Source organism: Suncus etruscus, chromosome 2 (assembly GCF_024139225.1).
Source record: "Suncus etruscus isolate mSunEtr1 chromosome 2, mSunEtr1.pri.cur, whole genome shotgun sequence".
Taxonomy (NCBI): Eukaryota; Metazoa; Chordata; class Mammalia; order Eulipotyphla; family Soricidae; genus Suncus; species Suncus etruscus.
This window is the reverse complement of record NC_064849.1, coordinates 120,925,640-120,949,594: the sequence shown is the minus strand read 5'-3', so window position 1 is coordinate 120,949,594 and position 23,955 is coordinate 120,925,640. Positions and strand designations below refer to the sequence as shown.

At 43.7% G+C, this 23,955-nt stretch overlaps 1 protein-coding gene and 1 non-coding gene across 3 annotated transcripts; both read left to right on the top strand.

Moving 5' to 3' along the window:
- The first annotated feature begins 1,776 nt into the window (after positions 1–1,776).
- DIMT1 (DIM1 rRNA methyltransferase and ribosome maturation factor) lies at positions 1,777–22,168 on the top strand. Of its 2 annotated transcripts, XM_049768808.1 has the most exons (12): positions 1,777–1,972; positions 3,381–3,454; positions 7,298–7,384; positions 11,700–11,761; positions 11,842–11,935; positions 12,046–12,095; positions 13,412–13,535; positions 13,888–13,980; positions 16,331–16,395; positions 18,472–18,535; positions 19,300–19,406; positions 21,737–22,168. In XM_049768808.1, the coding sequence occupies exons 1-12, from the start codon at positions 1,888–1,890 to the stop codon at positions 21,777–21,779; spliced, it is 948 nt and encodes a 315-aa protein (XP_049624765.1). In that variant the 5' UTR covers positions 1,777–1,887; the 3' UTR covers positions 21,780–22,168. The 2 variants fall into 2 exon arrangements, with proteins under 2 accessions (XP_049624765.1, XP_049624766.1); XM_049768809.1 differs by lacking the exons at positions 1,777–1,972; positions 3,381–3,454 and adding an exon at positions 11,383–11,482 and having other exon boundaries at positions 7,324–7,384.
- LOC126002808 (U1 spliceosomal RNA) lies at positions 10,138–10,299 on the top strand. Its single transcript, XR_007493437.1, has one exon. It is a non-coding gene; the product is annotated as a U1 spliceosomal RNA (small nuclear RNA).
- Positions 22,169–23,955: the final 1,787 nt, after the last annotated feature.

Genomic DNA, 23,955 nt, shown 5'->3' with positions numbered 1-23,955 from the left:
CTAATTCCTGCTCCTTAATATAAAGGTGAATGAGTGTTTGAGAGAGGGAAATATGTCATACTAAATGCAGAGATTAAGAGCAATCTATGTCTGCATGTCTTTACTTGCACATCTGCATATCATTTGCCTTGCACAAAACACACAGATTTGTGAAGTGTCAGGGTTCCTACCCCTACAAAGTGTAGAGCCAGGAGTAAGCCCTGAACACTGCCGGATGTGGCCCCAAAACAAACAACAATATATTAAAATGTATTTTAGTTATATATATGTGTGTATGTATGTTTTTGGGTCACACCCAGCAGTGCTCAGGGCTTACTCTTGGCTCTGCGCTCAGAAATCGCTACTGACAGGCTCAGGGGACATATGGGATGCTGGAAATCGAACCAGAGTCCACCCGGGGTTGGACACCTGCAAGGCAAACGCCCTACCACTGTATTATCGCACTGGCCCCTTCAGTTATATTTTAAATAGTATATAGAGATTTTTATGACTTAATTCAAAGGTTCCTGCCATCCTGCTCTTAAAGAGGATGTCTATGCAGTTAATGTGAATAACATTTTTGCTATATCCTAAATCAGTGTTTCCCCTGTCCATTTTGGACTGTGCCCTTCCCCTTTCACCTTGTTTCCTTTTAGTACCCTGACTCCAGTCTACCAGAGGGCGTCTCCACTTTCCTGCCATAGGGCTCCGTTGGCCTATTTTCACCTGCGGACCCAAGTAATATCCTGGAGCCCACAAGGGATCCTGTGGCCTTGGACGGGAACAGACACATTTGTCAAAGGTCAACTTGGCTCCAGCTCTCCTTGCTCATCAGGTAGAATCATCCACATCCCTGTCGCAGGCATACAAGCAGACAAGTCACTCTCTAGGTTTCTGAGTCAAAATCTGTTAGAAAAGAGGAGTGAGACACACGACAACGTCTGTGGACTTCAGAAATGCCAGAACCAAAGCCTGATAAAGCATTCACACTTCTGGCGGCATTAGAAGTCTCAGCCTAGGGGCCGGGCGGTGGCGCTAAAGGTAAGGTGCCTGCCTTGCCTGCGCTAGCCTTGGACGGTTCGATCCCCCGGTGTCCCATATGGTCCCCCAAGCCAGGAGCAACTTCTGAGCACATAGCCAGGAGTAACCCCTGAGCCTTACCGGGTGTGGCCCAAAAAAAAAAAAAAAAAAAAAAAAAAAAGAAGTCTCAGCCTCCCCCAGTCTAGAGACTGGAACTGCAAACCCCACTGGACCCGCTCGGGAGGGAGAGACAGTAGCTCTGATGAGTTGGTTGTGTGTGTGTGTGTGTGTGTGTGTGTGTGTGTGTGTGTGTGTGTTTGGGCCACACCCGGTGTATACATACATACATATATAAATTCATATATCTATATATAGTAATGCTATATACAAGACAATAACATACTACTGGATAATCTTTTTTTAATTTTTATTTTTAGGCCACACCCGATGGCACTCAGGGGTTACTCCTGGCCATGCGCTTAGAAATCGCTCCTGGCTTTTTGGGCGACCTTATGGGACGCCGGGGATCGAACCCAGGTCCGTCCTGGGCGGCCGCGTGCAAGGCAAACGCCCTAGCGCTGTTCTATCGCTCTGGCCCGCTGCCGAAGTGTTGATGAGACCTGCGAGCCTTTCATCCCTGCGCGGGACCGGTCGGCGGATGCAGTCCCGGCGGCTCTGCGACTCAAGACTACAATCCCCAGCAGGCCCCGCGGTGAGGCGGGCGCGCGGAACCCGGATGCGCCGACGTCGGCCCCGCCCCTGCCGGACAGAGTTTGGGAGCGCTGGACGGGGACCGCTGTGTGCTGCTCTGCACGTGGTGCGCCTGCCCGGCTCTTTGGCTTCTCCCTGCTCAGTTCGGTCCGATCTGCGGGGCCGCAGCCTGCGGAGATGCCGAAGACCAAGGCAGGGGCGAGCGTCCGACGTCACGAGCGACAGGAACAGCGCCGGGAGCTGCAGAGCAAGAGCGGCGGAGGTGGGTTCGGCGCAGGGCCCGGGACACCCGGAACACCCAGGCCCCAAGTTACTTTTGTTTCGGGGAGGGCCACCCCGGTGATGCTCGGGGCTTGCGGGGGTGCGGGGAATCGAATTCGGGTCGGCCTCAGGTATGCAGGTAAGTTGCTCAGTTGCTCTACCTGCTGTGCTCTTTGCACTCCAGCCTCCAGATCACCGAGTTCTGCTGGGAAAGCGACCCTGGAAGGACGGGGCTCCCTCCCGGCAGGCTGCCAATTGAGCTGCAAAGGAACTCCCGCAGCGCTGACCGACCCAGATGCGCTGTCACCCTCGTGAAGTTCCCGAACTCTGTTCAGAATAATCCAATACAAAAATCCCTTCCTCACACCGATATTCATTGCCGCGCTGTTTACAACAGCCAGGCTCTGAAAACAACCAAGATGCCCTTCAACAGACGAGTGGCTAAAGACACTGTGGTACATAGACACAATGGAATATTATGCAGCTGTCAGGAGAGATAAGTCATGAATGTCCATGGAATCTGTTATGCTCAGTGAAAGAAGTCAGAGGGAGAGAGGAAAGAGAGAAAGATGCAGAATGGTCTCACTCATCTATGGTTGTTGTTGTTGTTGTTGTTGTTGTCCTTGTTTTGGTTTTTGGGCCACACCCGGCGATGCTCAGGGGTTACTCCTGGCTGTCTGCTCAGAAATAGCTCCTGGCAGGCACGGGGGACCATATGGGACACCGGGATTCGAACCAACCACCCTAGGTCCTGGATCAGCTGCTTACAAGGCAAACGCCACTGTGCAGATATATCTCTCCGGGCCCATCATCTATGAGTTTTAAGAAAAGTAGAAGACATTCTTGAAATAATTCCCAGAGGCAAGAGAGAGGGGGACTGGAAGGTCCAGCTCAATTCATGAAGCTCACCACGAAGAGTGATGAGTGCTGTTAGAGAAATAACTACATTGAGAGCTATCATAACAATGCGAATGAACTGGGGAAGTAGAAAGCCTACTAGAGTTCAGGCATGGGTGGGGTGGGGAGGAGGGAGAATTGGGACATTGGTGATGGGAATGTTGCACTGGTGAAGGGAGGTGTTCTTTACATGACTGAAACCCAAACACAATCATGTTTGTAATCAAGGTGTTTAAATAAAGATATTGATTAAAAAAAAAAGAATAATGTTCTCAGGGACAGGAGCAGGTGGCACAGTCCTTGCACGTGCTAACCTAGGACGGACTGCGGTTCTATCCCCGGCATCCTATAGGGTACCCCTAGCCAGGAGTAACCCCTGAGAGTCACTGGTTGTGGCCCAACAACCAAAACAGAAAAAAATAATAATGTTCTCAGCCATTCTGCATTCTACACCCCTCTCCAATTGCCTCTTTTCTTGGGGGAATTAAGATTTGTTTCCTGTTTTCTTCTAGGACTTATGTTCAACACCGGGCTTGGGCAGCACATTTTGAAAAATCCTCTCATTGTTAACAGCATCATCGATAAGGTGGGTGTGGAAGAGGAGAGGGAGATTATTGATTTATTCTTATTTTTGGGGGGAATCACACCCAGAGGCGCTCAGGGGTTACTCCTGACTTTGCGTTCAGAAGTCACTCCTGGCAGGCACGAGGGACGTTATGGGATGCCAGTATTCAAACCACTGTCTGTTCGAATGAGCTGCGTGCAAGGCAAACACCTTACCGCTATACTATCTCTCTGGCCCATTTATTTATTTATGTATTTATGTATTTATTTATTTATTTATTTATTGGTTTTTGGGTCACACCCTGCAGCGCTCAAGGGCTAGTCCTGGCTCTATGCTCAGAAATCGCCACCGGCAGGCTCGGGGGAACATATGGGATGCCGGGATTCGAACCACCATCCTCTGCATGCAAGACAAAAACCTTATCTACATGCTATCTCTCTGGCCCGTGATTTATTTTTTATTTCATTATTTTGTTTTTTTGGGGGGACCACATACAGTGGTGCTCAGATCACTCCTAGAGGACTGGAGGGGGACCATATGGGATGCTGTGGATCAAACCTGGGGTAGCTGGTGCAAATAAGCATCCTACCTGCTGTACTATCTCTCTGGTCACTCCTGGGGCCGGAGAGATAGCATGGAGGTAAGGCGTTTGCCTTGCATTTAGAAGGACGGTGGTTCGAATCCCGGCATCCCATATGGTCCCCCGAGCATGCCAGGAGCGATTTCTGAGTGTAGAGCCAGGAGGAACCCCAGAGCACTGCCCGGTGTGACACAAAAACAAAAACAAACAAAAAAAAGAATTCAGGGATTTCTCATGTTTCTGCTAGGATATGTCCCAATACCCTAGTAAATTCATAAAACCACCAAACAGTATGGAACTATATACTGCTGTACTGCTCTATAAACACTTGTTCGGGGAGGATGGTATACCCACTATACTCAGGCTGATCCCCTGGATCTTACTCAGGGTGCTAGAATCAAACTTGGTTCTCCCGCATGCAAGGCAAGTGCCCTACTTGCTATACTGTCTTTCCAACACTAAATTGATTTTTTTTTCCCCTTCTTTAACTTTTTGGTGGGGTGGGTGCCATACCTGTTGGAGCACAGGGACTGTCCTCTGGAATAGCTCCTGGCAGTATTCAAGGACCATGTGGTACTGGTTCCCTTGGGCCTTTTGTATGTTGTGCACTAGACCTTGGAGCAAAGCTATCTCCCTGGCCCTGGTATAGGTTTGTTTCAAGAATTGGGTGCTGGAAGGAGATGAAATTTTATGCATGCTACTCCCTCAGTAATGATATTGCAAATGACAGTATATAAAAGGGGGGAAAAAGGGAGAGAAAGAGAAGAAATATATCTGCTTCAGAGGCAGGCAGAGGGTGAGGGCAGGCCTGGAGAGGAAGGGCTAGAGGGAGACTAGGGACATTGGTAGAGGAACCTGTGCATGGTGAAGGTTGTTGTGCATTGTGTAACTGAAACTCAGTCATGTACAACAATGTAACTATCTCACAGTGATTCTATTAAAGAATTTACTTATGGGGCCAGAGAGATGGCGCTAGAGGTAAGGTGTCTGCCTTGCAAGCACTAGCCAAGGAAGGACTGCGGTCCGCCGGCGTCCCATATGGTCCCCCCAAGCCAGGGGCAATTTCTGAGCGTTTAATCAGCAGTAACTCCTGAGCATCAAACGGGTGTGGCCCAAAAAAACCAAAAAAAAAAAAAAAAGTTACTTATAAAAAATAATAATATAGGGGCTGGAGAGATAGCATAATGGTAAGGCACTTGCCTTGAACGCTGCCAACCCAGGACGAAACTGGTTTCCATTTTCGGCATCCCATGTGGTCCCTGAGAGCCAGCCAGGAGTGATTTCTTAGCACAGAGCCAGGAGTAATCCCTGAGCACCACCGGGTGTGGTCCCCAAAACAAAAACAAAAAATAAAATAAACAATTGTGATTTATAGACTTTGTTTTTCAAGCATATAATGAAAACTATGGAGAAGAATACTGCAATTACATGTGTACAAATTTATTGTCATTTGATCTTCCCTCAGAATTTAGGCACTGTGATTTCTGGGTAATCTGTCCCTGGATTAGTATATATATGTTGACAAATTAGCAGCTTTACAACACATTCTTTGGTACAACATGTTTTGAAATCCAGACACGTTTATCATAGACAGTTCTTTGCAGTTTTAACTAACAGGCTTGGTAAGAAAGTGCTGTTGGAATCATTTTCACAGTAGGAAACATTTGTAACTCGAGAAATATCTTGTTCTGATTTTTAAAGTTTTCTGTTTTTTTACTATTGGCCTCAATTTATATGAGAAATTGCATTTAATATTAAATAATTTTGTTAAACACATGTGTAAGATAACACCCAGCAATTAATCCAAAACAAAGGTGTTTCCCCATCTTCTTTCTTTAAAACCTCTCCCTGTGATATATACAAGCTCATCTGGATAGGTACCGTATTTGCAGGCGTATAAGACGACTGAGCGTATAAGACGACCCCCTAATTTTGCAGTTAAAACATGGGTTTAGGGGCCGGGCGGTGGCGCTGGAGGTAAGGTGCCTGCCTTACCTGCGCTAGCCTTGGACGGACTGCGGTTCGATCCCCCGGCGCCCCATATGGTCCCCCAAGGCAGGAGCGACTTCAGAGTGCATAGCCAGGAGTAACCTCTGAGCGTCAACCGGTGTGGCCCAAAAACCAAAACAAACAAACAAACAAACAAAAAACATAGGTTTAGGCCTATATTCGCTGTATCAGACAGAATGTTCCTGTGCTGCAACTGTATGTACCACACTGAGCCAATCACAACAAGCAAAGGTTCAAAGGTTATACTGTAATAGACTTCCTCTCTGACTCTGGCCAATCTGAGCAGGCTTTTGACAGTAGATTCAGTTCCAGAACATTGTCTAATTTGCATGCATAAAAAGCCTGCTTGGATTGGCTGAATTAGAGAGGTGGTCCGAGCAGCCTTGCAGTGATTGGTGCAGGATCGAATTGGAAAATTTGTTTTGTGGCAATATTCAGACAATTTTTGTTTAGCAGCATATTGAAACATTTTTCGGGGTATACTCGGCATATAAGACGACCCCCTATTTTCCGTTGACTTTTTTTTGTTTCAAAAGTCGTCTTATAAAAATACAAAAAGTCGTCCTATACGCCGGAAAATACGGTACTTTTGTCTCTCTCAACTTTCCACCACCTGGTGAATTAGCTTTGGTTAAATAAAGAAAGAGTGAATTTTGCTTGGTGCTCCCTCAAAGATACCACCAACCACATACGGACTCCCTGATTCTTTCCTAATGGCTTGGTTTATTAATCCTTCGCCTCTTCCCTGCTTCTTTAGACCCATCTGCATCAGGGTTAGAATTATGGTGTGTGAAGTGATCTGACAATATGTGGGTTTTATTTTACACACATAGATATTAGCAATGTCTTAAAAATTGGGGTCAGAAAGGATTTTTTTTGGTTTTTGGGCCACAAAAACCAGGGGTTACTCCCTGGCTGTCGGCTCAGAAATAGCTCCTGGCATATGGGACACCAGGATTCGAACCAACTACCTCTGGTCCTGGATCGGCTGCTTGCAAGGCAAACGCCGCTGTGCTATCTCTCCGGGCTCCAGAAAAGGATTTTTGGGGGGAAGTTAATTTTATTTAGGAAATAGGAAAATGAGAAGTGAGAGGGAGCTTTAGGAATCCATAAAGTAGAAGAAAGGAATTACATACTACAAGTTGGAATGCAGTTAATTTCACAGTGGAATGCCAGAATAGCTCTTTTAATTGCATTTATGAGCATAGATATTCAGATATAAATGTTATGTTCAGATCTGCTGGAAAAGCTAACATGGTTTTGCTTGTTTGTAGGCTGCCTTAAGACCAACTGATGTGGTCCTAGAAGTTGGACCTGGAACTGGCAATATGACTGTAAAGTTACTCGAAAAGGCAAAAAAGGTAAAAGGGATTGAATTTTTTTTGAGGGGGGGCGTCACACTCGGCAGCGCTCAGGGTTACTCCTGGCTCTATGCTCAGAAATTACTCCTGGCAGGGTCAGGGGACCTTATGGGATGCTGGGATTTGAACCACCATCCTTCTGCATGAAAGGCAAACTCCTTACCTCCATGCTATCTCTCCAACCCGGGATTGAGTTTTTGTACCAGAAATGAGTATAAAAGGTGCTTGAGGTGCTTTTCAAATGTAAAGCTACTTTGGTAAGTGTTATTTAACAATAACTCTTTATGTATATATTTTTAATCTTTGGATGTCCTAAGGATCGCACCCAGGTTGGCTTCATGCAAGGAAAGCACCCTACCCTCTGTATTATCTCCAGTCCAACTCCCATGTTTTGCTAGAAGCTTTATCTTTGAAAACTTGGGATGAATCAGTGAGGAGAACATAAACCAAATTAGATTTTCAGTATAGATTTTTGTTCTTTTTTCTTTGTCTTTGTACCACATTTGACAGTGCTTGGAGACTAGTTCAAGCACTGTGCTAGGGGGCTGCTCTTTTTAAGGGGTTGCTCTTTGTGAGAAGCCACACTTGGCAGTGCTCAGTATAACTGGCTCTGCACCAAGGAATACTCCTGGGTGGCTCAGAGGACTATATGAGATGCATTGGAGTCAGCCTCATGCAAGGCAAATGCCCTACTCCCAGCACTCCAGCCCCTCAAGGATTCCTTCCTTCCTTCCTTCCTTCCTTCCTTCCTTCCTTCCTTCCTTCCTTCCTTCCTTCCTTCCTTCCTTCCTTCCTTCCTTCCTTCCTTCCTTCCTTCCTTCCTTCCTTCCTTCCTTCCTTCCTTCCTTCCTTCCTTCCTTCCTCCCTCCCTCCCTCCCCTCCCCTCCCTCCCTCCCTCCCTCCCTCCCTCCCTCCCTCCCTCCCTCCCTCCCTCCCTCCCTCCCTCCCTTCTTTCTTTCTTTCTTTCTTTCTTTCTTTCTTTCTTTCTTTCTTTCTTTCTTTCTCTTTCTTTCTTTCTTTCTTTCTTTCTTTCTTTCTTTCTTTCTTTCTTTCTTTCTTTCTTTCTTTCTTTCTTTCTTTCTCTCTTTCTTTCTCTCTTTCTTCCTTCCCTCCTCCCTCCCACCCTCCCTCCCCTCCTTCCTCCCTCCCTCCCCTCCTTCCTCCCTCCCTTCCTCACTTCCTTTCTTCCTTCTTCCTTCCTGCCTCATGCAAGGCAAATGCCCTACCCCCAGCACTCCCTCCCTCCTTCCCTTCCTTCCTTCCTTCCTTCCTTCCTTCCTTCCTTCCTTCCTTCCTTCCTTCCTTCCTTCCTTCCTTCCTTCCTTCCTTCCTTCCTTCCTTCCTTCCTTCCTGTCTGCCTGCCTGCCTTCCCTCCCTCCCTCCCTCCCTCCCTCCCTCCTTTCTTTCTTTCTTTCTTTCTTTCTTTCTTTCTTTCTTTCTTTCTTTCTTTCTTTCTTTCTTTCTTTCTTTCTTTCTTTCTTTCTTTCTTTCTTTCTTTCTTTCTTTCTTTCTTTCTCTCTTTCTTTCTCTTTCTCTCTTTCTTCCTTCCCTCCTCCCTCCCACCCTCCCTCCCTCCCCTCCTTCCTACCTCCCTCCCCTCCTTCCTCCCTCCCTTCCTCCCTTCCTTTCTTCCTTCTTCCTTCCTGCCTCATGCAAGGCAAATGCCCTACCCCCAGCACTCCCTCCCTCCTTCCCTTCCTTCCTTCCTTCCTTCCTTCCTTCCTTCCTTCCTTCCTTCCTTCCTTCCTTCCTTCCTTCCTGCCTGCCTGCCTGCCTGCCTTCCTTCCTTCCTTCCTTCCTTCCTTCCTTCCTTCCTTCCTTCCTTCCTTCCTTCCTTCCTTCCTTCCTTCCTTCTTTCCTTCCTGCCTCATGCAAGGCAAATGCCCTACCCCCAGCACACACTCCTTCCTTCCTTCCTTCCTTCCTTCCTTCCTTCCTTCCTTCCTTCCTTCCTTCCTTCCTTCCTTCCTTCCTTCCTTTCTTCTTTCTTTCTCTCTCTTTCTTTCTCTCTTTCTTTTCTTTCCTCCCTCCCTCCCTCCCTCCTCCCTCCCTCCCTCCCTCCCTCCCTCCCTCCCTCCCTCCCCTCCCTCCCTCCCTCCCTCCCTCCCTCCCTTCCTTCCTTCCTTCCTTCCTTCCATTATTTTGGGCCCACACCCATTGCTCAGGGGTTACTCCTAGTTCTGCACTCAGGAATTACTCCTGGTTGTGCTCAGGTTACCATATGGAATGACATGGATCTAACTTGGCTCTGTCACGTGCAATGCAAAATACTTCACCCTCTGTACTATCTTTTTGGTACCTCAAGGGTTGCTCTTACTGGTTTTTGGGAAGCAAAGCAATGTAGAGGGTCCAGCCTGAGCCTTCTGCATGCATAGTTTATGCTCAACTTGTTGAGCTACCCCTATGACTTAGGAAAAAGGTGTTTTCTGTGCTTCTGAGAACTTTTGCTACTGTGTATTTTTTTCATCATCTCAGTTGGAGCCAGCTAAGTATGATGAAAAAGAAAATATATATATATTTTTTTTTGGTTTTTTTTTTTTTGGGCCACACCCTGTGAGGCTCAGGGGTTACTCCTGGCTATGCACTCAGAAGTTGCTCCTGCCTTCTTGGGGGACCATATGGGACGCCGGGGGATCGAACCTCGGTCCGTCCTAGGCTAGTGCAGGCAAGGCAGGCACCTTACCTCCAGCGCCACCACCCGGCCCCAAAAGAAAATATTTAAGCTTATAATCAACCTTAAAAAAACAGAGACTATGCTTATCTGGCAGGGGAGATACCATGATCACAAAGGTGGTTTCCCTAGGGTGAGGCTCACCCATTGCACTCCGGGTGCTGACCCTTGTGATTTCCCCAAAGGTGGGAAACTCGACTGCATAATTTGTGGTAGTGGAGGACTGCGTTCGTGCTCTCCCCTGAAAAAACAAAAACAAAAAACAAAGACTTTGGGGACTGGAGAGATTACAGTAGGTAAGGCGCTTGCTTTATACAAAGCCAACCTGGATTTGATCTCCTGCATCCTAGCAGTTTTCCCAGATGATCCTCTGACTCTAGCAGGAGTGACCCCCTAATGCAGAGCGAGGAATAAGGCCTCAGCACTATTGGGTGTGGCCAAAAAACAAAATAAGTTAATAAATATTAAAAACTTTTGTTTTGGGGCCGGAGAGATAGCATGGAGGTAAGGCATTTACCTTTCATGCAGAAGGTCATCAGATCGAATCCCGGCGTCCCATATGGTCCCTCGTGCCTGCCAGGAGCAATTTCTGAGCATGGAGCCAGGAAAAACCCCTGAGCACTGCCAGGTGTGACCCAAAAACAAGTTTTTGTTTTTGGGTCACATCCAGTGGTATTCAGGGGTTACTTCTGGCTCTCTGCTCAAAAATCACTCCTGGCTGGCTTGGGGGACCACATGGGATGCCGGAAATCTAACCACATTCTGTCCTGGATCAGCTGTGTACAAGGCAAACATCCTATTGCTGTGCTTTCTGGCCCAAGATAGCTTTATTTTCATTTTTGAACTTTGGACCATACTTTGCAGTGTTCAAGGACCATTCCTGACTGTGTGCACGGGAGTGAACCCTAGTGGTCTTTAAGAAGTTTAATAGGTACCTGAAATTCAATCTATTTTTGGCAGGAGGCAGACCAAGTACCGTACATCTGTACTATTTCTAGGCTCCCCAAACTTTTTTTTTTTTTTTTTTTTTTTTTTTGTTTTTTTGGGTCACACCCGGCTGCGCTCAGGGGTTACTCCTGGCTGTCTGCTCAGAAATAGCTCCTGGCAGGCACGGGGGACCATATGGGACACCGGGATTCGAACCAACCACCTTTGGTCCTGGATCGGCTGCTTGCAAGGCAAACACCTCTGTGCTATCTCTCCGGGCCCATCCCCAAACTTTTATTTCTGTATTTTCAAACATTTTGTTGTTTGAATTTGCTTTAGTTGTTTCTTAGGCACTGTATTTACAGTACTGTTTCTGTTTTTATTTTGGGGCCACACCCAGTGATGTTGAAGGATTACTTCTGTCTGCACTCAGGAATTACTCCTGTCAGTTGCTCAGGCGACCATATAGGATGCCAGGGATCAAACCCCATTAGTTGCGGGTAAGGCAAATGCTCTACCTGCTATAATATATTCTCCAGCCCCATTTACAGTACTGCTAATAATGATGCTTCTGGCATACAGTGTTCTGGCACCCAATGTCATCATTCTTCCATCTTTGTTTCTAGATCCCTTCTATCATTTTCTTTCCCATTAGTAAACTTACTTCTGTATACCAGTTTTCAATCGTAATAGTATTTTTTTTTTTAATTTATTTAGGTAATTGCCTGTGAACTTGACCCAAGGCTTGTAGCTGAACTTCACAAAAGAGTTCAGGGCACGTGAGTATATAAAATAGAATTAAAGCTCATTTTAATCTTATGAAGCATCATTTTTTTAATTATCCTTTTTTTTAAATCAGACCTCAGGCCAGCAAACTTCAAGTAATGGTGGGTGATGTATTGAAAGCAGATTTGCCATTCTTTGATGCTTGTGTAGCAAACTTGCCTTATCAGGTATGGTTTCAGATTACTGGGTGTTACATTGAGCCATTATATTTATACACATATATACCTTATACATATTTGGTATGTTTCCCACAAATAACTACTTTATTCTCTTACAGATCTCTTCTCCTTTTATCTTCAAACTCTTACTACACCGACCATTTTTCAGGTATGTGAAAAAAAGATCAAAATTACTGCCCAATTGTAGAAAGAGGATAGATCATGAAAGCATAGCGCCAAAGAAGAAAGTCAATTAAAGTGAAAGACTATTGGGAATTGGCTTAGTAGAAAGTATTGATTGATGTAGAGGTCTTCCTCTTTTTTTATTTTTTTTTATTTTCAGCTGACAGTTCCTTGGTGAAAACATGGACTGAATATTGCCTCTGAGGCTGGCCTTTCACTACTTTTTAATCCTCATCATTAATCTAGATTAGACTTTTTATTCTATTTCCAGATAACACCTGTGACTTCCTAATTGTTCTCTAGTACATCTATATCATTGTTTTTCATTAGGCAAGTCAAAAGCCATGTAGTGATTATACTTTTTTTTTTTTTGGTTTTTGGGTCAAACCCGGCTACGCTCAGGATATTCCTGGCTCTGTGCTCAGAAATCACTCCTGGCTGGCTCAGGGGACCATATGGGATGCTAGGATTCGAACCATTGTCTGCCCTGGATCGGCTGCTTGCAAGGCAAATGACCTATCGCTGGGCTATCTTGCTGGCCCCTATAAAACAAATTATATATATATATTTTTTGTTTGTTTTTGTTTTGTTTTATTTGTGTCCTGTGCTGCACTAGTGGTAACTAGAGCTTACTCCTGGGTCAGAAATCACTCCTAGCAGGGTTAGATGACCATATATGGTGCCAGGGATCAAACTGGAGTCAGTCATGTGCAAGACAAGAAACTTATGTCTGGCGCCGGTGAGGTGGCGCTAGAGGTAAGGTGTCTGTCTTGCAAGTGATAGCCAAGGAAGGACCATGGTTTGATCCCCCAGCATCCCATATGGTCCCCTCAAGCCAGGGGCTATTTCTGAGCATCAAATGGGTATGGCCCGAAAAAACAAAACAAAACAAAAAGAACCTTATGCCCTGTTCTATATCTTCAGCTACAATCATCAATGTTTAAAACAATATAACAGCAGGGGCCAGAGTGATAGCACAGCGGGAAGGGCATTTGCCTTGCAAGCGGCCAACACGGGTCAATCCCCATATGGTCCCTCGAACCTGCCAAGGTGGAAAATGCAGCAGCTCACCGAATCAGATAACCTGTATAACCAGAGTATAAGCTGAGTTCGGGTTTTTCCGGCATAAATTTTGTGCTTATACTCTAGTATGTGTGGTATATTATTCTTAGTGTGTCAAAGTCTAGAGAGCTTAAAAGTCAGGTTTTGAGATATAGTATAGTTACTTCTTTCCCACCAAAGAAAATAAATACACTTATGGTTGGGAGTGAATATTTTCTTTCTTCTCATTGTTTTTTTCAGATGTGCTATACTTATGTTTCAAAGAGAATTTGCTCTCCGACTGGTTGCAAAACCTGGAGACAAGTTATATTGCAGACTCTCAATTAATACACAGCTGTTAGCTCGTGTAGACCATCTAATGAAAGTAAGTGATCATTATTGAAATAATGTAGCTTGCCTCATCTTTGAATATCTAGCTTGCCTTGCAAGAGGATAAAGTAGTAATACAATAATATAACATAATAATAGAGGATAGGGGCCGGAGATATAGCACGGAGGTAAGGCGTTTGCCTCTCATGCAGAAGGTCAGTGGTTCGAATCCTGGCATCCCATATGGTCCCCTGAGCCTGCCAGGAGCGATTTCTGAGTGTAGAGCCAGGAGTAACCCCTGAGCACTGCCGGGTGTGACCCAAAAACCAAAAAAAAAAAAAAAAAAATAGAGGATAATATTTATTAAAGTTGCTTATGACAGTCTGTTTAATCTTTGTGATAAACAGGTTGGAAAGAATAACTTCAGACCTCCCCCGAAGGTGGAATCCAGTGTTATAAGACTAGAACCTAAGAATCCACCACCACCCATCAATTTTCAGGTGAGATAAAAATATGAAGCATTTAGGGCCTGGAGAGATAGCACAGCGGCGTTTGCCTTGCAAGCAGCCGATCCAGGACCAAAGGTGGTTGGTTCGAATCCCGGTGTCCCATATGGCCCCCCCGTGCCTGCCAGGAGCTATTTCTGAGCAGACAGCCAGGAGTAGCCCCTGAGCACCGCCGGGTGTGGCCCAAAAAAACCAACAAAACAAAACAAAACAAAAATATGAAGCATTTAAATAAAGGTAAGGGACCAGTTTGTTAAGCCTACTTCAGGGCTGCTTCCCTGTCTGATAAAGAAAATTTGGGACATTAACACAGTAGAAGTAGAAGGTATTTCTCTATTTATTTTCCCCTTAGCTTACAAAAAATAATAAAAAATAAATATTGGTGGGAGGAAGCATCCTAGAATTTGTATGTCTGAACAACAGTATTGATAACTATATGGCCCAGGCAGCAGAAAATGAACCTGAATGTCCAAACAAAACAGTGTTAATTATGATACATCCCTGTAATGAAATAGAGGGGATAATTGGACACAAGACAGTTGTAAAGACCAAAAAAGCACAAGAAAAATATTCACAAAAGCCTAACAGATTAGATTATCACTGCATTTTGCTTTAACTATAGTTATGAAAAATATGTATCTATTTGGTTAAAACTTGGGAAATGATTCAGTACAGTGTGTACATACTTGCCTTGCATGTGTCCGACCTGAGTTCAATCTCTGGTATTCTACATTTTCCCTGAAACTGCCAAGACTTATTCCTGAATACAGCCACAAGTATGCCCTAAGTATATCAAGTGTGGCCCCAAATCCTAAGTGCACTGTACTGTTTTGTTTTTGGCACACCAGGCTGTGCTTAGGGATTGCTTCGTGTCTGCACTCAGGAATTATTGCTGCCAGTGGTGTTGAGGGAACTTTCTAGGGTGCAGGGATCAAAGCAGGGCTGGCTACGTGCAAGGCAAATGCCCTATGCATTGCCATTTTTTTTTTTTTTGGAGGGGGGTCTTACTCGGCAGCGCTCAGGGGTTACTTCTGGCTCTACTCTCAGAAATCGCTCCTGACAGGCTCGGGAGGGACCATATGGGATGCTGGGATTTGAACCACCGTCCTTCTGCATGCAAGGCAAACACCTTATTTCCATGCGATCTCTCCAGCCCCCCATTGCCATTCTTTGTTCAGCTATGGAACAATCATTTTTTCTGAATTTTAAAAATGAGGCTAAACTAACTATTCAAAAATAACTCATGGAGAGAGCTTAAAGGGACAGATTTCATAACTTGCATTTTAGAGGCCCTGAGTTCCATTCATGGAACTGCAAAGTGCTCTGAGCACCTTATGCTACTCTGGTGGTCCCTGAGCACTGAACTATGAGGCCCACACATCAAGCTGAATATTATTGAGAGCACTCCCTGAGATCCAAGCACTACTTGAGGTAGTTAGTGCTCAAGTGTAGACAGTGAGATGTGCAAAATGTGTGTTATCTGAATCAGGATGTAGGCCATGCATTCACTCTAGAAGGTTCCTTCCAGGTTTATATATTAAAAGACAATAATTCCTGGGCCGGAGAGATAGCATGGAGGTAAGGCGTTTGCCTTTCATGCAGGAGGTCATCAGTTCGAATACCGGCATCCCATATGGTCCCCCGTGCCTTCCAGGAGCAATTTCTGAGCCTGGAGCCAGGAATAACCTGAGCACTGCCGGATGTGACCCAAAAAAAAAAAAAAAAAAGACAATAATTCCTAGTGGACCTGGGCAAGAAGTTTTTTTATTTATTTGTTGTTGTTGTTGTTTTTTTGGGGGGAGGGTCCATACCCAGCAGTTACTCCTGGCTCTACACTCAGGACTTACTTCTGGTGGTTTACATGGGATCATATGGATGTCAAGGATCAAACACATGTTCACCACTTGCAAGGCAAGAACCCTACCCTCAATTTTTTTTTTGTTTGTTTGTTTTTGTTTTTGGGACACATCCGGTAGTGCTCAGGGGTTACTCCTGACTCTGTGATTAGAAATCCGTCCTGGCAGGCTCTCAGGGGACCATATGGGATTTGAATCACTGACCTTCTGCATGGAAGGCAAATACCTTACCGCCATGGTATCTCTGGCCCCATCCTACCCACTATTATTATACTATTGATTTGACTCCTGAAGTTGGTATATTTTCGTTTTGGGGCCACACCCGGTGGTGCTCGGGGGTTACAACTGGCTCTGTGCTGAGGAATACTGGTAAGCTCAGGGGACCGTAAGGGATACCAAGGCTCAAGTACAACGCAAACACCCTGCCCACTGTGCTGTTGCTCTAGCTCCAGAAGTTGGTCTTTTGTAAGAAAAGATTTCTCTTTTAGGAATGGGATGGCCTTGTTAGGATCACCTTTGTTCGGAAGAACAAGACCCTGTCTGCAGCGTTTAAGTAAGTGTCTTGCTGATTTATAATGTGTAAAGGAATTTGTGATATAGTATATTGAGGACTGTGCTAATTGTGAGTTTTCTTTTTCTGAATTCAGAATCTAAAGCCTCGGATTATTTGCATCTAGATACATTTTAAAAGCTTTTAAACTAATTTTGGCCTTCAAGGTGACAGAAGAAGAAAGTTCCCATTTTTGCAGGGTGGGGGTTCAATTTTTGAGCAAAATAGAGGATCAGCTCTTTCTTTGGAGAAATGGTATAATGATGAATCTCACACTCACAAAAGATTTATGTCATAATCATTTTCATTTGGGACCTAAGAATTATGTCTCAATCAAGTGCAGGAAGATTTAAAAGCAAAAATTAAAAGAAATTTTGGAGGTGATTTTTGAGGGGAGTTTAAAATTTTAAGAATATAAGAATGTGGGCCCGGAGAGATAGCACAGCGGCATTTGCCTCGCAAGCAGCCGATCCAGGACCAAAGGTGGTTGGTTCAAATCCCGGTGTCCCATATGGTCCCCTGTGCCTGCCAGGAGCTATTTCTGAGCGGATAGCCAGGAGTACCCCTGAGCAAAGCCAGGTGTGGCCCAAAAACAAAAATAAAAACAAAACAAGAATATAAGAATGTTTTGGGCCAGAGTGTTGGCACAGCGGTAGGGCATTTGCCTTGCATGAGGCTGACATGGGACGGACTGCAGTTTGATCCCTTGGTGTCCCATATGGTCCCCCAAGCCAGGAGCAATTTCTGAGTGCAGAGCCAGGAGTAACCCACCTTTGTGCCCCCCCCCCCCCCAAAATCTAAGAATGTTTCATTAGACCTTTTTTTTTTTTTTTTTTTTGGTTTTTGGGCCACACCCGGCGGTGCTCAGGGGTTACTCCTGGCTGTCTGCTCAGAAATAGCTCCTGGCAGGTACGAGGGACCATGTGGGACACCGGGATTCGAACCAACCACCTTTGGTCCTGGATCGGCTGCTTGCAAGGCAAACGCCACTGTGCTATCTCTCCGGGCCCTCATTAGACCTTTTTTGTTGTTTTGGGGGGTCACTCCCAGCAAGTGCTCTGGGGTTACTCCTGGTTCTGCACTTTTTTTTTTGGCTCTGCACTCTTAATTGCTCCTGTAAGGTTTGGGGATCAAACCTGAGTTGGCCACATGCAAGGCTAATACCCTACCCTACTCTGCTATCGCTAGGCCCTTATTAGATCTTTTTTATTTTGGCTTTTGGTTCATACCCATCAGTGCTCAGGGGTTACTCCAAGTTCTGCACTCAGAAATCGCTCTGGCAGACTCAGGGCTGAGAAGCGAACCCAGGTCTGTCCTGCATTGGCCACATGCAAGGCAACGGCCTACTGCTGGGCTATTTCTCCGGTCCCCCTTATTAGACATTTTACAATTTTTCATTTTGTTTTTGTTTGGGGGCCACACCCAGCAATGCTCAGGATTCACTCCCCAGCAATGCACAGGGGAACAGGTAGTACTGAGGAACAAACCCACATACAAAATATGGGCTCTGGCCCTTTGAACTATCTTTTGGGCTCTACCCCCCTTTTTTGGGGGGGGTATAGGACATGTATTGATGCTCAGGGTTACTTTTGGGAAGCCAGGCATGCTGGAAATTGAACCTGGCCTATACACAGAGCATACACTCAGCCCATTGCGCTCTCTCTCTCTCTCTCTCTCTCTCTCTCTCTTCAGCCCAAGACCTTTACTTTGAAAACATCTGATTTTTCATTATTTCATACATTTAGAATTGGACACTTATTCCTTAATTTTGCAACAAGGAAGATGGATTTAATCCTTTGTATGGTGGGTTCCTCTGTGGTGCTGACCTTTTAGGGCCAGTTTTGGCAATACTTAGCCCCAGGGTTGGAGCTGTTTGTTTCTATGCTGATGGCCAGCAAGCATCATTGGTGGTGCTAGTGGGAGGGGCTAACACATTAGCTCAGGAACTATTCTTAGGGTCTATGCATGCTAGTGTACACTCAAGTACACCTTATCTATCTCCCCAGTCCTCAATTTTTTGAGTAGATCATTTATATTCTGATACTGGAATACTATTGATAGCACTTATTTATCCTATAGGTCAAATGCAGTACAACAGCTATTGGAAAAAAACTACAGAATTCACTGTTCGATCCAGAATACTGTAAGTAGAAATTTTTTTCCTGTAATTTCAGTGCTTTTGTTTTAAAACAGCATTTTGTTCTCTTTTGTCTAATATTTGATCTTTATTGCATACATAAGTCCTTTCAAGACTGCAATTATAGCTAACATAAATAGCAGTCAGATCAATGCTGTTGTATATTCTGTGGACCAGCTCTGAGCAACTGACTTCTTTACTCTGTCCTCTTTACTGATAGTTTTCAGCAGAGAAATGATTTTATTAGAAGCATTTGGAGGGAGGAGGGCAAAGCAGGTAGGGCGCTTACCTTGCACATATTTGACCTGGGTTTAATCTTAGGTACTGCATATGATCCACTAGGAATGCAGTATCAGGCATCAAACTGCGTCAGGTTGGCAGCATGCAAAGAAAGTTTTCTTTGTTTTTTTTTTGGTTTTTGGGCCACACCCTGTGACGCTCAGGGGTTACTCCTGGCTATGCGCTCAGAAGTGCTCCTGGCTTCTTGGGGGACCATATGGGACGCCGGGGGATCGAACCGCGGTCCGTCCTAGGCTAGCGCAGGCAAGGCAGGCACCTTACCTCCAGCGCCACCGCCCGGCCCCAAAGAAAGTTTTCTTAACCACTCTGTATCTTTAGCCCCTATTGATTCTGGGTCTTTAGGCATAAATGGGCTTTTAAGTGGTCATAAACAGATTAAAGGTGACTGTTAAGGCTTACTGAACAAAAAAGAAGAGTCAAGGTGACTTCATTATAGATGTTTTCATTTATTCTGAATCTTATATTGATAGATAATACCAGAAGATTTCAGCATAGCAGATAAAATACAGCAAATCCTAACCAGCACAGGTTTCAGTGACAAGCGGGCCCGGTCCATGGACATAGATGACTTCATTAGGTAATTACATTTTCCTTTCCTAAGTGTTTACATTTCTTAACTGTGACACCTTCGGATCAGAAACTTAAAGGCTTTTAAGCGGTTTAAGGTGCTACCAGGAGTTATTGCATAGCACTTCCATGGCGTGGAATAGTATTTGGCGTAGAAGATGGAGGCTAGTTAGCTGCATTGGAATGAACATTTTAGGGACAACGGAGAACAGTCTTGAGCCAAGAAATAGCCTTCATGTTTATGTATGTTGTGAGTGTATATTCTTCCATCAGCCCCTTCCTCTTGTCCCCATTCTTTTGAGCTTTGGGGCACACCTGGCAATACTAAAGTCTACTCTTGGCTCAGTGTTCAGAGTACCATGTGAGGTGCTAGGGATTGAACCTCAGCTTTTGCATGTCAAGCATGCACTCCAATTCTCTGAGCCATTTCCTGGCTCTTGTTAGTTTTAACAGTGTAGTGTCCTTTCAAAGATCTGATACCTATTAGGGTGAGAGGCAATATGAGTTGTAATTCTTTTAAAAAAATTATGATTAGCATAATTAAGCATGAAAAATAATTTCACATCTTTTCTGATTATAATAGATACTTGCTTTTTAGATTGAGCTAAGTATTATATATTAAAAGAATCCTAATTTTCTGGGTAATGTAGACCAAAACTTATTTTCATTAAGCAAGTCTTTCGAAAGCAGAGCTAGACTGTTAACACTAGTAATTATTTCTCTTCCTTAATCACACACTTTCATTTTCTGACTAAAACAGATCATTCGTTTTTAAAATTTGTTTTAAAATGTTAAAATTTGTTTTAAAATGTTAAAGTCCTAGAGCTGAGTAAAACCTGAGGATAATTCAAAGTCACTGTGATTTGACTTAGAACAGGAAACATATTTATATAACTAAGATAGTTTATACTTTTTATATAGGCTGGACAATAGCACTGTTGAATTTTTTAGATGTCGATCCTAGGAATTGGCCAGGGGTGCAGGGTCCAGAAGCCCCCCAGGGGGGCCCGGCCAGCAGGAATTAGCTGGGAAGGCTTCTCAGACGACCGCACTTCTATTTTGCTGAGTAGAAGCACAACCACACTGTAAGAAATTTAAGAGAGGTTAATAATAAATGGCCTAAGACAATATTTCACTGTTCAAAGGCCCTTTATTGAGGTACAATTCCTTCTTTTATAGTGAAGGAGAAGGGGGCAGTACAAAGGTGCTGTCAATCATACTTTTGGCGCGAAGGCCCATAAGGAAGTGGGCAGTGGGCTAGGGGCTGGATGACCTTCAAGCTATGCTGAACGTGCTGTTTCAATGGAAACTTCTAGTGTCCTTCTAGCTGCATTCCTAATTGCTTGACTATCAGGAAATGGTGCAATATGTGCTTGCCTAAGTGATCTTGAACAGACAATATAGCATATACTTATTGATAACAGCCTAAATTACTCCGGAATGTGGTCTTAAGGAATGGGGCCTAGTTTCTGATAACTGTACCAGGCAGTTTTTACTCTCCTCCGGGCTAAGAGCTAAATTATGTCCTGCAGCTGTACATTCTTTTCTCTTAGCTCAAAAATTTACAGCAAGACTGCATATTGCTTTTAGGTGAAAAGCTGGGCTATGGCAGAAAGAACAGCAAAATGTCCTCAAACAAGTCAGTTCCCAACACAGGGGTATATGCGGCTCAACAATAAATGAACACCTTACATACATGAGACCTCGGTTCGATCCCAGGCATTGCAAAAAAAAAAAAAAAAAAAAAAAGGGTACCTAGTTTCTTGTCACTTTCACTCACCTTTGCCTGTCTTCCTTTGAACCTTCCTGAAACTGATTTCAGATTTAAATGGAAGTATTTTGCATTTCTTTACTTCATTCTTATCAAATGTTAAGGTTTCTAGGCATATGCAGTTTGCTAAGGAGGATTTGGTGGTAAACACGTTATCTAGAGTAAAGAAGCAATGTCAGTTTTTAACAAAGAACAGTAGTTCTGAGAGTTAAGATACTCCATTTATCTCTCTTCTTTAATTCCAAGTTGTTTGTAGGTGTGTAGTTCATCTACCTTTGAAATGGAAATGTCAGTAAGCTTAGGACTGGGAAATGAAGTTCTAAAGTTATACATACTGTAACAAAAAGAGGTGCCAAAATGAAGCCCATTTATATGTCCATCAAGAATACAAAATTGTGTGGTTTTTAAGAAATCTCTAACTTACCTTTAAAATAAAGCTTCAATGGCTAATATTAAGAGCAGGTATGCTTTATGAGCTTGCTATTGTTTGTTTCAAAATTCAGTTTATGAACTATGCCATTAGTGGGCTAAAAAAATCAGCTTAAGAGTTATCCCATTTCTCATTTCAGACTGCTACACGGATTTAATGCAGAAGGTATCCATTTTTCTTAAGTATCTGGAAACAATCAAGTTCAAGAAACTGGAATTATCTATGTTGGGGACCACACCTAGGGTGCTCAACGAACATAATGGTTCAAGGGATCAAACCCAAACCTGGATACAAAGCATGAGTTCTAACTCTTGAGTCTGGAATTCTGTATTTTTAGTAATGTGAGTAAAATAGCCTGTTGCTTCTCTAAGAAACTATGTGCTTAACTATTCTTGATTAAATACTATTGATCTGAAATTGTAAGGAAGTAATTCTAAATGCCCAATTCTTTTTCATTTAATTTTTGTAACACAGTACAGGGTCATCTATACACAACAATCTTCAATGTTCAAGAGCCACAGACATGCACAAGTTATGTATTTTATCAATATAAATCTAATTATATAAAGATGTTCCTTTCTATTTTCTGTATCATATATATAATATATATTATTGAAATGACCTCTTTGGGCTTTCAGCTTAGGCCTTGCCCCTTCAAATAGTAAGGTTAAAATATACTTAGTGAAATATTCCCCAGACTATTTGTTACTTGTCTGTACAGTAAATATTTCTTAAATCATTTATTGTTTACCCTTTACAATTTCTCTTAGTACGTGTTCCTTTAGCGATCCTGTAGGATCATTGTGATTTTGAGCTTACTATTGCCACCTATGTATTATATGAGGCCTACTCTTTATGGCTGTACTCTGTACATACTCTGTATGTATGATTGGTAATGTATAAAATAAAGATGCCCAACTACAATGATATGATTATGAGTGTACTTTTTCTTTGGGAGATAATCATTGGTTTAACAAAACTTCAGCGTTTGGAAATAAGTTAGACTCTTCTCTCTTCAACATTAAAACAATAAACCCAACCAGACATTTCCCTTTCTTTCGACTCCTAATACTCATGACTTCTGAATAAAATTGTCACTATCCTTTGATAGTACTAATGCTTATATTCATGTTTTTAAATATGAGGCCAGAAAATTAAGTTGATATTCGATAGATGTCATAAATTAGTTGTTGCTTTTAAATTATTAATGTTAAATTGTTTTTTGGTACATACATCTAGTAGTGCTCAGGGGCCATTTATTCCCAGCTGTCTCAGCAGAGACCCCTATTAGTCAGTGCTTAGGAGATTGTGTGATGCTGAAGAGTTGAAGTTGGGAGAGTGCCTCACTTCCAGTATTATACTATCCAGCCCCAATTCTAAGTGTTAATGTCCTCTTATTACTAAAGAAGTTAATATTGTCAATAACTGGCTTTCTTATACTGAATTCTAGTTTTTGGGCCATGCCTATTCCTGGCTGTGGGAATGGGAGGAGGTAGTCATGTAGCCTGGGGATTGAGCCCACTGAGATTATCTCTCTGGCCCCACTGTATCTTATTAATGAATGTTTCTGAGTTATTTTAATATAGTATACTGAAATTGAAATCTTTCAAGCAATATATTAAAATATCCCTATATAATTAAAATAATGCATTCTTACTAAATCTTGAACGTCAACTCCAGATCCAAAAAATAGCTGAACTGAATGATTTTAATCACTTATTTGTGTATGCAACACCTGGTAAAACAAGATTTGGGGTGTGTGTGTGATTTTTTAATTTTTTTCTTTTTTTGGTTTTTGGGCCACACCTGGCAGTGCTAAGGGGTTACTCCTGGCTCTCTGCTCAGAAATAGCTCCTGGCAGGCACAGGGGACCATATGGGACACCGGGATTTGAACCAACCACCTTTGGTCCTGGATTGGCTACTTGCAAGGCAAACGCCGCTGTGCTATCTCTGCGGGCCCGATTTTTTTAATTTCTTAAGAGTTGTTTTGTGACTTAATTTCTGGTGTGTGTCTGTGTGTGAGTGTGATTCTTAATTTCTTTTTTTTTTTTTTTTGGTTTTTGGGCCACACCCTGTGACGCTCAGGGGTTACTCCTGGCTATGCGCTCAGAAGTTGCTCCTGGCTTCTTGGGGGACCATATGGGACGCCGGGGGATCGAACCGCGGTCCGTCCTAGGCTAGCGCAGGCAAGGCAGGCACCTTACCTCCAGCGCCACTGCCCGGCCCCTGATTCTTAATTTCTTAAGAGTTTTGTGACTTTTTTCCTCTTAGGAAAGATTTATTAATACTCGTTCCCCTCTAAGCCAATGAACTGTTGATTTTAATCCTTCTGTCCCTTCCATTTTCTCTATCTTTG